General features: G+C 45.1%; 1 protein-coding gene across 3 annotated transcripts in view; it reads right to left on the reverse strand.

Annotated features, from left to right (window-relative positions):
- Positions 1-13681, reverse strand: part of GARRE1 (granule associated Rac and RHOG effector 1) — an 82440-nt gene that overhangs the window by 11870 nt on the left and 56889 nt on the right. For all 3 annotated transcript variants that reach the window (XM_034639329.1, XM_034639328.1, XM_034639327.1), the window contains 7 exons: positions 12984-13190; positions 9737-9877; positions 9424-9519; positions 9132-9293; positions 8094-8252; positions 5476-5573; positions 300-425 (listed from right to left, as the gene is read on the reverse strand). In XM_034639329.1, coding sequence (XP_034495220.1) covers positions 300-425; positions 5476-5573; positions 8094-8252; positions 9132-9293; positions 9424-9519; positions 9737-9877; positions 12984-13190 — 989 coding nt within the window. The remainder of the gene's footprint in view (positions 1-299; positions 426-5475; positions 5574-8093; positions 8253-9131; positions 9294-9423; positions 9520-9736; positions 9878-12983; positions 13191-13681) is intronic.

Here is a 13681-nt window from a genome sequence, read left to right on the forward strand (position 1 = left end):
TAAGAGTTGGGCTAAAATCCTCTTGATGGACTTACTCTCAAATGATAAAACAAATGAAGGCAAACATGTTAAGTAACTGAGGAATCTGGGTAAAGGGCAGAGAGTAATTCTTGGTACTACTGCAACTTTTCTGTCAGTTTGAAATGATTTCAAAATTAAGTGACCAAAGAATTCTTTCTCGCCTTACTTCCTCACATACGATCAGTGATGTGAGCACACAGGAGACTGTCCGTGGGCACACTGTCCCTGAATATGGGCCTGAACGTAAGCTACTTCAAGTGACCGGCAGGGACACCCACCTCCCTGCCCTCCAGCGGCTGAGGTCCAGCACGGCCGTGTAGAGCACGTCCACCAGCCCCAGGGTCTTCTCGGGATCAAGGCTTCTCTGCAGCAGGGACATGGTGGCGGGATCTTCTTTCAGGCACCTAGGAAGGAAGCAGGGGTCAGTCTGCGCTGCACTGCTCTGAAAAAGTGTCTCAAGCAGGGCTCATACAAAAGGCTACAATGTTTACATGCTTTTGGCACCAAATAAAAATTCGGTAATTAAAGACCACTTAGAGAATGACAAGACTAACATTGGAATTTGCTGCTCTGCAAAAGGAGGAGGAAGCAACAGGGGCCGGGATCTCCCTGGATTTCTCTAATCATCAAGAGTCTGTTTGGTAGGAAGGAAGGGTGGCCTTCTGGGGGCGCTGAGGCCCTCTCACTGTCCACCCCAGCTCTGGCCTTGACTTTCTGTCCTACTGTGTTCAGATTCTGGGATCTGACACAGCATCTACTCCTCTGCAAACCCTTTCCAATGCGCCCCTGCCCCAACTTCCTCCACAGCACTTCACACCTAAAACCAAGAAACTAAAGGTCAATGGAGGAAAAACCCAGACTCACTGCAAATTTGAGGTAAGCAGCGAACATGGCCTTCCCATAAGTGAATGTTTTCCCTTTCCAAGCTGACCACTTCAGCTCGCATCCCCTCTCCTTCGAGCTCGGCTAACCCTGACGCTTCTCCCCTTCTTTCCTACCACAACTCTCAAGTCACTGAGAGGAGATCTGCTCTCTCTCCTCACCACTAATCCACCAGCTTGAGTGCCGTGCCTGCACTCCCGGCCTGCTCCTCCGGTCACGGTCAAGGCAGAAGACAAGCCCTGCTGTGCCACTGGCTGACCCTCTAGCCAAGCGCTGCATGCTCCGTATCCTCCTGCTTTCCTGAGGACCCTGCTCATCTAATCGCCCCCTCTCTCCACGTGACATTCCCCTCCAGATACTGCCAAGTTCTCTGCCCCCCCTTTTAACAAAACACTGTCTCCTCCTCTTCCTGACCTCCTAGTCTCCCCTCACCCCACTCCTGCTGGGCTTTGATCCCCATAACTGCACTAGAATAGCTTTTATCAAACAACTTTGCTCTCGCCAGTGTCAAAGGCCAATTACCTGTCTCCATCTTACTCAATCTCTTAGCAACATTGTGCAATGCTTCCTTCCTCCCAGAGCATTATATTCTGTAGCTCAGTGACCCCAAACTCGCTCACCTTTCCTCCCCCCTGGCTGGCAAGCTCCTCCCTGGTCTCCTCTGCTGACTTCTCCAGCTCTGCTTCCCCACCTCTGTATGGCGGCGTGTCCTAGGCTCCGTCCTTTCTCCCCACAGTGCTGCATCTGGTCCTGCAGCTCAGCTGTACAGACCACCCTTCACTGAAGACTCAAATTCCCTTCACCAGCCAACCCCCTCCTCCCGAACCCCCCTCCTGTATCTAACTGCACACCTGACATCTCTTGGGCACACCTAACAGGCAACTTGGGCACCACAACTGCTTCCTCTCCTTTCCAACAAAAACCACTCTGAACCCTGTACACTTCCTCCATAAGTACCCAACACAGCCGTCTACCCCAAACCTATACGTCATCTCTGGCTACCTACAGTCCACACCAACCCATCAGCACACCAAGCACTTCTCGTCACCTCTCTTGTTACGGCTCTACTCCAAGAAACCATCAGCATCTGTGTCTCAGGACGAATCTCCCAGCAGGTCTCCTCTGCCCTACTCCTGTCCCTCCCAGCCCACCCTCTGCACAGGCCCGAAGTGAGCCTCGGGTAGCACCAATCAGAACACATTGCTCCCCTGTTTAAAACCCTCCAGTGGCATCCCATCACGATTGAAATAAAATCTAAACAGCCCTCGAGGGTTTTTGTGACCTTGTCCCTCCTGCCTCTCTGACCATACCTCTCTCCACTGTCACCTCCATGACCCTTGTCCTAGTCATAGGCCTTGGCTTGTGCCGAGTATGTTGGATTTGCCCACATCTCAAGACCTTTGCTTTTGCTGCCTCTGCGCAGACTGCTCTCCCAAGAGCTGCTTCCCACCATTCAGGTCCTCACTGCCCATTCAGGGTACTTCCACCAAGAGGCCTCTTCTGAGAGGCAGAACCAGGAAGATGTTGTCTGTCTGCTGCTAGCCACTCTGGGAGTTAAATGGTGAAATCAACACTTGCAAAGCCATCCGAAGGAGGCAGCAACACTCCCCAGCATGACTTCGGGCTTGAGAAGAAATAGGCCTGTGAGGATATGAGCCAGTCAGCCTCAGAAACACTGCTACAGGCAAGCTTTGCCAGTGCCCAACCAGGCCCTGGACTCCTGGGAGAGAATCTTGGCCAGCGGACTTGGCCAGTGTTCATGTACCCGATTCTCTCAGCCTGGAATTGCCGATTATTAGGACATCCTTGCTTTGTGCTCCCAAGCCACTCCTGGCTGTGATTTGGCTGGTCACATATGTTTGCCCACGAGGAGAGCATTTGCTGGTCATGCGGAAAGAAGTACTACACTTGCTGATGAGAATAATTTCTCTTTCTGAAAATCAACAAATCTGTACTTTTATTTAATTCATCAGTCCTGAGAGTTGATCAATAGAATCCCCTTTAGAGACTAAACCCATTCTTTTGGCAAATCACGTAGACTCGCTTAAAACCCTCTACCTGTTCTTAGATAAAAATCCAAGTCCCTCTGCGATCCGCAAGTCCTGGCTTTTATGACTCTCTTTCTTCATGACCACCTACCACACCTCCAGCCATGCCAGTTCACCTCCCAGAAATCCTTTCCCCATCTGCTCTCTGCATGGCTGGCTCCTCTCAAACGTCGTATCTTCAAGGAAGGACCCTTCACAACTGACCTCCTCATCCCAAACAGCCTCCCCTCTCCAGCACCACCCCTGTTAGTCTCCATCATATGACATCATTCAGCTCTTGTCCCCTCATATATGTGCTGGGGTTTGACCTGAACTCTTATGCTTGCTAGCTGTTCCCTCCACGCTCCCTCCCATTACAAATTTGACTCTATTAGGGGCAGAGATGCCGTTTGTCTTGCTCATACTTAAATTTCCAGAGCCCAGGGAGTGTCTGCCACGTAGTAGGTATTTAGTAAGTATTTGCTGAAAGAAAGAATGGATGGACAACTTCAATAAGACAGTTAAAAAAAATCTAAATAAGGTATTACTTCGGAAAAAAAACATAACTGGCAGTGGGACACTCCATTTTATTAAAATCATATAATAAATTCTTGACTGCCTGTGCTAACAGTTTCATTTTTCTGAAGGTGGAGTAAAGCAATCACTTCTGTTTGCATTCTTCATAACAATTGTGTAGTTTATACTTTGAAAGAAACAAAAACGTGTATTTTGAAAACTTTGTATTTTTACCAAAGCAACCAGCAGAGGGAGCCTCTCCAAGAAATTATAGTCCATAAGGTCTTTCGTGGAAGTTCAATGAATTAAAAAAGAAATCAATCATACATGGAGAGTTCTGGAAATAAACTGCAGTGTTAACCATTTTAGTACTAGTCGCTTATAGTTACCCAATTATTCAAAAGTTCAAATTATTTTCTCTAAATGAGAATCCAGGTTAAGTTATAAGAACCTGAATTGGAAAACAAATGAAGAATTCAGGGACACAGAAATCTTACAGAAAAGTGAGCTTCTGGTTTATTGTTTGATAGGAATGAAGATATGTATATAAATTAACCGTATGCCATCTCAATAATCAAATAAAAAACTTGGGGGGGGGAGGAAACTCAAAGAAGGGAGGTTTTGGGATATGAAGTGAACTGCCCACCCTTACTTGATATATCAAGTCCTAAACTTTTTGGCAGTCTACCACTGGACCCTCCCATTTCAAGGAGAAATGGTTTAAATACAACTTAAATGCATTATCCAGCTGCCATTTCAGTCCACACAGGCACCAGGACTGCCATCATGCCTTACTATCTCTCTCTTCCTACCAAAACGTTTCAAAATTTTTCGATATGGTTAAATACTCATTCATATCATAATCTTAACAACAGAAGTCTTCTGACATACGCCCAATTTTTGCTATTTATTATAAAGTTATGATGCTGCTCCTTTAGCTGGATTTCTATGCACATCACAAGGATAAATCCCCAGAGGTGGAACTGTGGAACTCCTGAGGTCAGACCTCTTATTTTACGCTTCTGATACACTGAACTGCCCTTCAGAAAGGCTGTGTGATTTATCCACTTCCTGTGCCCATTTTTGTACAGTCTGGCCAAAATCTTTATTTTTTATTTATTTTTTAGAAATTTATTTATTATTCTAAAAACAGTTTAACAACATCGGGGCAAAATATCATATTGTTTCTTTATTCTGCCTTTATTAGGTGAGGTTACACATTTTCTTCATCTATTTGTTGACAGCTGTGTTGTTTACGGTTATTTTTTGGTTACCTATTCATTCCCCTCCCCATTTTCCTACTAATTTGTAGGAGCTTCTTTTTTTTTTTTTTTTAAGATTTTATTTATTTCTTGGACAGACAGAGACACAGCGAGAGAGGGAACACAAGCAGGGGGAGTGGGAGAGGGAGAAGCAGGCTTCCCACTTAGCAGGGAGCCCGATGCGGGGCTCAATCCCAGAATGCTGGGATCACCACCTGAGCCGAAGGCAGACCTTTAACGACTGAGCCACCCAGACGCCCCAGGAGCTTCTGTTTTAATAAACTAAGAAGAATACTTAATCATTTTAAGTTTATAAATGTAATTAAATAATTAAAAATAAAAATGGCTCAGCCTGTCCCCACATTTGTAATGGCATGAGCTCAAGATCATCAGGGCTGTTACTGGAACAAAGGAGGAGAAGGGATTCTATGTTCTGTGCTCAGCTTTAGAGAAACACTGGTGACTTAGAGAAAACGATGTACTCTGTTCAAAAGCTGTGGACTCAGTAACCAAGAGAAGATAATACTGGGCTCATTATGATCCATAAGTACTTAACATTTTACTTACATTATTGGTCAAAAAGACTACTTTTCAGACATCCTGGCTTCCTTATCGTGGACTGATAACCAGGACGTAACACTGCCCGTGTACCTGCAAGACCTGATGTGCCACCTAACATGGAGTTAGTCCAAAACAAAGCAATCTTTCCAAAGATGTGCAAACTTCAATCAGAGCCTAGGCTTATGTTAATATAAGAGTCATATTACCATGTGGATGGGACTTGAACCACAATTCTGGAGCCCTCTAAACTGATCTGGGGGGCATAGGCTTCTTTATTCTCAATCTGTGCTGTGTCAACTACCACCTGAGAGAGAGAGAGAGAGAGGAAGAAACAACAGTCAGCTTTCCGAAAGGAAAACGGATCACAAACAAATCTAATACATGAGCCTACTGATGCTGAGTGACTCTGGCAAGAACGATTCCCATGGCAAGACAGTTGTGCAGGGGCCGTCAAGAGCCCCATGAAGACAAATCCAAGTAATAAACATGACTGAAGACCGTAATACTTCAATGAACAGAAACCAAATTCTGGGTGCAGGATGTACTGAACTTAATAAGCACTTTCAGTACTTTTTCCAAACCATAAATATGTTAATTAGGAATTATTTTGTTTCCTCTATCTTAGTATTTTTTTTTTTTTACTTTACACACTTGAAAGAAGTAAAACAGTCATTAAAAATCTAACCACAGCTTCAGAAAAGTCCATTTGTAATGACTGAATACAAGCTAGAAGTGGATGAAGCTTTTTTTAAAGGATCATTTTATCTTCAGCCATCAATAAAAACAGAACTAGTTCAAAAAGGTAAAGATGATTCTTCTCCCAATGGTTTCTTCTTTTCTTTTTTCCCTTCTCTTCTCTTTTCATTTTTAAGAGAGAGAGAGAGAATGCATGAGCAGGGGGGAGGTAATGAGGGGCAGAGGGAGAGAGAGAATCCCAAACAGGCTCCACACCCAGCATGGAGCCCGACGTGGGGCTGGATCTCACAACCCTGAGATCCTGACCTGAGCCAAAATCAAGAGTCAGAGGCTCAACTGACTAAGCCACCCAGGTGCCCCAGTGATTTCTTTTTATTTGGAGTAGAGTCTTTAATATTACACAGATGATGTAGTAGCCTAGGTAATTTAGAGATTTTGACAAAATGATGAATGTATTTTCAAATAACTAAAAGAATTTAAGAAAATGACCATAAAGCACTTTTAAAATAAATCTGTTATGGGGCACCTGGCTTGCTCAAATCGGTAGAGCGTCTGACTCTTGACCTCAGGGTCATGAGTTTGAGCCCCACATTGAGTGTAGAGATTACTTATAAATAAATAAATAAATCTGTTAAATTTCAAAAGCCATGCAAAGCTGCTTATTTTGATTCCAAATTCAGCCTCTAATGGAGCTGATTTCCACTGCTGTAAACAGGGTTCCCACAGCTGCTCTGCAATGTCCTTTGGAAAAGACTTCCTGTCCAAGTAATAGCCATTGTTGGACCAGGCAGGTGTTTCCTCTCTCCGCCCATCTCCAGAGCCATAATCTAAAGGTTCTTTGTCAGTCACACACAAAGGTGCCCTGGGAGCAAGGAGTAAAGAACTGGAAGGAGTTTCTGCTCTCTCAATAACATGGGACATTTTTTTTTTTTTAACCTACAATGTTTTCCCAAAACAGCCTGTATGTCCTTCCGCCTTACTTTACGCACTCCTTTTTGGAGAACTTACGCTATGGTTATCCTAGTTTCAGCTAAAATGATCTTTGGAAATATGGATCAATTTCCTAGAGGCAGCAGGCTCTCACATAGTTCAGCAGGGAGTCTACAGCTTACTCCTTCTCTTAGGGGTTCCTGTATTGAGAACCAGATCCTAAAGGAAGCAAAACTCACCACTGTGGACAGGCCCTCACCTAGCCCTACACAAGGCAGTGCCACCCTGAGCTAGGCCACCTGAGCCCTCACCTGCATGAAACAAAAGGACAGCATCTTCCCCACAGCTCCATTCATGAATAAAGTAGGAATTAAAGTAAGAAACAGTTTTTTAAATTTTCTTAATCTCGAATTAGTTTCCTTTAACCTCCGACTAAAATGCTGTAGCTTTTAAAAAAGCAGTCATTTAATTCTAGAAAGTGGGATCAAGTATGTAAGGTTATATGGGGTCTTAGATGCCAAACAAAAAGCTAAATGGTGATTTCAGATGTTGATTTCCTGATCCCACCCAACTCTGGTAAAAGTTACTCTTCACTCCAAAGGTGAAAAGAAAAAACTTACTTCTGAGTTGATGTTGTTATTTTATGGCTCGGAAGAAGATAAACTGAGAACTGAGATACCAAGTGACTGGTGGGGGGACTACTTATACCATGGAGGTTTCTCAGAGGAGGTGATATTTGAACTGACATCAGGGAGCTAAGGAGTGAGTCACATAAAGACTAGAGAGGAGTATTCTCAGGTAAAAGGAGCAGCCAAGTGCAAAGGCCTGAGACAGGAAGAAGCCTGGCACCTTTGAGCCTCAGAAAGACATCCACAGTCGCTCCAGGGTAGGCAAGCGAGGCAAAAGGGCCCTCCCCACGAAATCGTTACTAATGTATAGGTTTCTTTAAAATGAGGAAAACCTGCAACATCATTTTGCAACTAGGATCCCAGCAAATACATATTAACCCTCTATGCAAGAAAACAAAAAGGCTTTTTGATGCTGTTGTTCCTTTACCTTCTCCACGTGGTCTGCACCCGGCAGTACCAATGAGCTTTTAAAATTACTCAGTATTTCCACACCTGTGCCCACACCGCATGCTCCCCTGCTGGAAACTCGGCTACTGGCTGTCTCCTGTGCACCCCACATGTTCGCTCACCAGTCCAGCCTGGCCAAACAGCAGCTGCACGGCAGTCTTGCAGGCACCCCGCCACGTGGACGGGCACACCTGGTTCAGTACTTCAGTCACAGGAAAATCATCCCTGGGTGTGATTCCATTGTAGCAGCCCGCCTCCTTGATCAGCTGCAACATTGTATGCTACGGATTGAGAAGACGAGAGCTCACCCCTCAAGATAAAGCTCTACGAGATTCTAAAATGTGTCAAACTGAATTTACAGGTACATGGTAGTCCTTGAGAAAAAAACATTTTGTTTCAGTCCCCACCCCCCAAATCACGTTATTTTAATGTCTCAAGTAATTATCCTCAGATACCCTCAGAGAATACGGATACACTTACATTAATACATACAAGTGATTTCTATACTGGCACAAATACAGCATCATATAGCCATTTGCTGATGCAAATTGGTTGAGGAATTTTGAAATTCTGAATCCCTCTAAGTAAGGAGACAAAATCATCTGGTAAAAACAAATACCAATGAAAACCTCAACTTTATTTTGGATGACCAAGTGGTCAGGTATGCAGGCTCTGGAAACAGACTGCATAACCTCAAATTCCAGTCTCCTCCTTTCTGGCTTTCAAGCTTGGGCCTTAGCTCCTCTACCCATCAAACAGAGAGGCAGGGCCCACCTCATGGGTGAGCATTAACGCACATGGAGCCTTTGGCGCCATGCCTGGCACACATGATGCCCCACGAATCGTCATAGTTACTACAGTAGTATGACAAGACTTATTTAATTCGCAGAAGTCCACTAAAACATCAATCATAAATAGTATTTTATAGTGTACTTTCAATACACTTTAGGTTAAATGTTTAACAAAACTATGAATAAAACTTGGCAAATGTCTCATTAAGATAAGTCACCACAGTCTGCTTTTAGACGCCAATTTACTAATACCTCCTGCTTTTGACTTCAGTCTAGTTTTTAAATCTATATTCTTCAGAAGCCCTTAGGTTTCCCTGCAGAACTGCTTCCTTGCTCACACCCGGTTGCTGAAACCCCACAGAAAGCTACCGTCTTTAGCTTCAGGTTGTCAGCGGCCGATTCGTTGAAGGAGACGCCCTTCAGGAAGTGCGATCCTATCTGCACAGGGACGGTGGGAAGCTCGCACTGCATGGGCTGCGGGGGGGTCTGCCGCCGCCCCGTCTGCTGCGCCTCGGCCTCGCTGCAGCAGCCCTGCGAGAGGTTTGGAGAGAAGAGGAGAGGAGAGGTGACCCCTCGCACAACTGCCCAGACACCTGGTTCGCTTGGGGTGGCGAATCTGCCGCACCACAGCTCCCGAGAGCTCCCGGAGGGAAAAGCATACCTGTAAACTGGCTTCAATTGCCTTTGGGTTGAGGTGGAAACCAGCTTTCATTGCATATTCACAGTGGCCTAAGCTTTCCAGAGCTATTTTATAAGCCTGAAAAGAAATTGTTTTGTCATAATCAAGATTATACAGCAGATCATAAAATGACAACGTCCAGTGACGACAGAAATTTAAAATTTCTATAGTTAATTAAAAGACCTCAGGCCAACTACCATCTTACTATTCTTTCCAACTGGTTCAACATCACAATTTGAACTCACTCCTGTGTTTCTGTCCTCGGGTCACTATGTGCCCGTTCTAAAATGCTTACTTGCAAAGCACTGTCGATCTTCACATTCAGCTCCTTGAGCTGGTGCTCAGGAATCGCCGCGCTCTGAGAACAGAAGAGCTGCTGAACCTCAATGCCTGCGAGGCGGCCGTCACAGCCTCTCTCCCTCAGTCTGGACGTCGCCTGCAACAATGAACGGTGGCCGGGAGGTGACAGAGAATGTGACCGACATCAGCAACACACAGAAAACAAGAAACAAAGAACTAAAACAACTCAAAGCGAGAAACTGTCTAAGCCTTAGATGTACACCAGACATTCTGGATTGTCTGTATTACCAAGTGAGCAGCCAGAAATTTAGGAAGCTGAAATTGAGCATCTTGAAGAGACAGCAAAGCTGACACAGCACCACTGTACTTAAGAAACCCTGGGAAAAAGACAAACCCTCCTGTTACTAATTTTTGTTTTATGTCAAATCTTCACATTTTTTATTTCTCGACTTTAAAAGAGAAGCTAGAATATTGGCACCTGAGAGTTTCTAGAATAATAATAATAAAAAAGCACACATAAGGTTGGGTGCTCCTTGACACCAAAGTAAAAAGCCACACCCACACTGAACAGGAAAAAAATGTACATTGGAATGTTAAAGGAAAAACAGTACTTCTAAAATCTGCACGAAAAAATTAAATACTTCTTGTTTGGTCATTAAATGTTTATGAAGAGTACATAAGACATAGAAACAAGAGAAAACGAATCAATGTCTTGTAGTGATGAAATGTAAGTTACCTATCCATATGCATCAGGACCAGAGAATACAGCAAAAAATATATTTAATTTCTTCGATGGGAGGAAGAATTCAGGATGAACTGTCTTTCAATTTTTAAATGTCTATTTTTGTTGCAACAATATTTGTGCAACACATAACGTCTTTTAACAGCTAATTTTTTGTTCTTCTTTAGTTCTTCTGGTGTAGGGGTTGTAGTACTTACCAAAATTGCAGGAGGGTACTTAGCAGCTATAATGTTATACAGTTCCCAAAGCTCCACAGATTTCCTATGACTACCATTCCATCCAGTCCCTGAACCCTAACGGTCTCACAGTTTAAAACCATTTGACTTCTCTTTGTAAGATTCTTTCACTCAAATATTTAACCCACAAGATCCTGTGTTGGCTGTCACTGGATAGACAGTTAAGCCCACAACCTGGTCCCTACCATCTTGGAACTGACAGCCTCATGGGCCAAACAAAACATTTAAAACATTTAAAATGGAGGAAAACACACCAAGGAAAACAGAACTTTAACAGGGAGCACCCTAGACACTGAGAAATCACCATTTAGGTTATGAGTTTATGGAGGAGGAGGCAGTCAGCAGAAGTGTGGGATAGATGAGCAGACATGTCAGCGAAGAAACCAGAACCCAGTGAGCAAGGGGGAGACTGGCCACAGGCAAGGCTGCTGATCAAGGCGGGAACCAGACTATGTGGGATGAGGCAGGTCACGGTGAAGGGACTATGCTTTACCTTAAAGAAATAGCAACATCATGCACTTTTAACTGGAGAGTGATGAAGGATGGCAAGACAGGGAGGAGAGAAGGGAGATCATTTACTGCAGGTGTCAGGGGAGAGCAGTGATTCCCTAAAACTATGGCAGTGACAGAAAGGGACAGACCTGGGATAATACTTTGGGGGTAGGGCCTTCAGGGCTTATGGACTGGATGTAGATATGATGCAAAGACAGGAAGATAAATCTCAAGTTTTTTGCCTGAAGGATCCAGTGTGGGATGGCAGCACTTGCTAGCATGGTGAAAATCTGGGGAACCCCAGGGGTGTGGGGAAAAGCTAAGCCTGAAAAGCTAAGCCTGAGCCACCTGGATACCTGAGGTAAGGAAGAGCTAAATACAGGGGCCTGGTGCTCACAGAAGTGGACCGGTCACACATATTTGACGGCCCCCAGCGACAGGCAGTTCTAAGTGCCAAGGCTAGAGGGAGACCCTATAGGAAGAAGGGCACCCAGAACTGAGCCTTGACAAACTGACATCCGTAAGCTGTGTTGAACAGGGGAAGCTAGCGAAGTAGATGGAGAGGATGGTCCAAGAGGTTAATGCCTGGTTCAGGGATGCCACAGGAAGAGAGGATCTCCAAGGGCCCATGCTGCCTTGAGTGCTGAATGGAGTCCAACGGTTCCCTCGATTTGGCCACACAGAAGGCACCAGTGACCTTGACAAGAGAATGCCTGTTCTTGTGTAGGAGTGAAAGCCAGATTTCAGTGAGCTGAATGATGCCATTTATATAAAGTTTCGTACTGTGCAAAATAATGACTTACATTATCAACGAATACACGGATACATAGTAAAAATACAGAAATATGCACAGGACTCACAAACTCCTAATTCAAAAGAGGTTGTCACTACAAAGGAAGGGATGTGAGTAAGACTGTAAAAAGGTACACAGGGAACTCAACTGCGTTTGTAAATAATATTCTTTTCTGTTAAAAATAGAAGGCAGGAAAGGGGCACCTGTCTGACTCAGTTGGTAGAGCACGCGACTCTTCATCTCATGGTTGTGAGGTCAAGCCCCATGCTGGGCATGGAGCCTACTTAAAAATAAGTGAGTGAGTGAGTAAGTAAATACAAGGCATGAAGCAACTGGTGAGAAGTTAAGATTCACTTGACGAAGCTAAAAGGAAGACAAGAGGGTATATGGGATGTTTCCTAAATGCTTGAAGTGTTTCATAATAATCGTTTTTAGAACGACTCAAAGGGGAGGTGGACAATTCTTCCAAGAGGTTGGCTGTGAAAAGAGTAGAGAAACAGGGCCGGACATCTCTGGACACCAAGGAGTACTAAAACGCCTACAAGAAGTGCGTCGTCACTGACCACACCCCGACCTGGCTGCCGGGCTAAGCACTTATCCTCCGGAGCCAGCTCCAGCCTCTTCTCCCTGGCCCCTCTTCCTTGAAGCTCTGGTGTACTGCCCCCTAGTTGGAGGCAGGGCCCTTTCTCGGGGCTCCTGCACACCTCCAGCACAGCTCTTTCACCCTGTTTTTGTAGGCCCTTCCTCATAGGAGGCTGTGATTATAGGCTGTCACCCCGGTGCCCGGCCCACGCCCAGCACGTGGTGGGCATTCACAAAGGCGTTTGCTGTCAAATGAATGAACAAGCGAACGGTAACTGCTTAAAACTAAACGTTTCTAAATAAAACTCCTCTTTTAGGAACCAATAGGCAAGCTGGAGCATGCTGGAGCCTCTGCTATTTGAACACAGGACACCCATCTCCCCCAGGTCAGGGTTACCTCGGCAGCACCCCGCCAGGAGCGCACGGCTTCCTCCAATTCGGGTGTGGGGCTCATGCTGGAGAAGCCACCGCCACTGCTGTTCTTTTTCTCTGGCACAACCACCTCGGCAAAGCAAGAGTGAGCCACGGGCTGGACCTTCTGTAAGGCCTGGGTCAAAAACTGGAAATGGACCTGCACCACCGTCAAGAAACATCGCCCTAACACCTGTGAAAACAAGAAAGCCAGGAGGGTTAGCCTGTGGGTCGCTGCTGCGTCAGTGAGATGTTGTTAACTATCAATGTGAGCAGAAGGTAACAGTACCCGGAAATCTGAAATCACAGGAAGTTAGAAAGTCATCGTGCTTTAGAAGGATCTTTGTTCTCAAGTTTGCACCTGGGTGCCTGATGTCTACAACTCAAAATGTTTCAACCAAAGAGCAAACCCCAAGATTCAAATGGGGCCTTCCCAGTTCCTACCCAACCCCCCACTCCTGTTCTCCACTTGCCTCACGTGCACTCTGGCGCTCACACTAACCCTGGTTGGCCCTGGGCTCCTAATGAACCAGAGGAACCCACAGTTCCAGTTACGTGCACACAGCATTCAGAAGGCAGAGTAAAAGCCATGTGACTGAAAATCTGAAAGGTCCGTTTGACCATCAGAATTCTATTAGAAATGGAATCCAAAGATACAAGTTATTTTGGTAACAGTGTTATTAA

Source organism: Ailuropoda melanoleuca, chromosome 12 (assembly GCF_002007445.2).
Source record: "Ailuropoda melanoleuca isolate Jingjing chromosome 12, ASM200744v2, whole genome shotgun sequence".
NCBI lineage: Eukaryota > Metazoa > Chordata > Mammalia > Carnivora > Ursidae > Ailuropoda > Ailuropoda melanoleuca.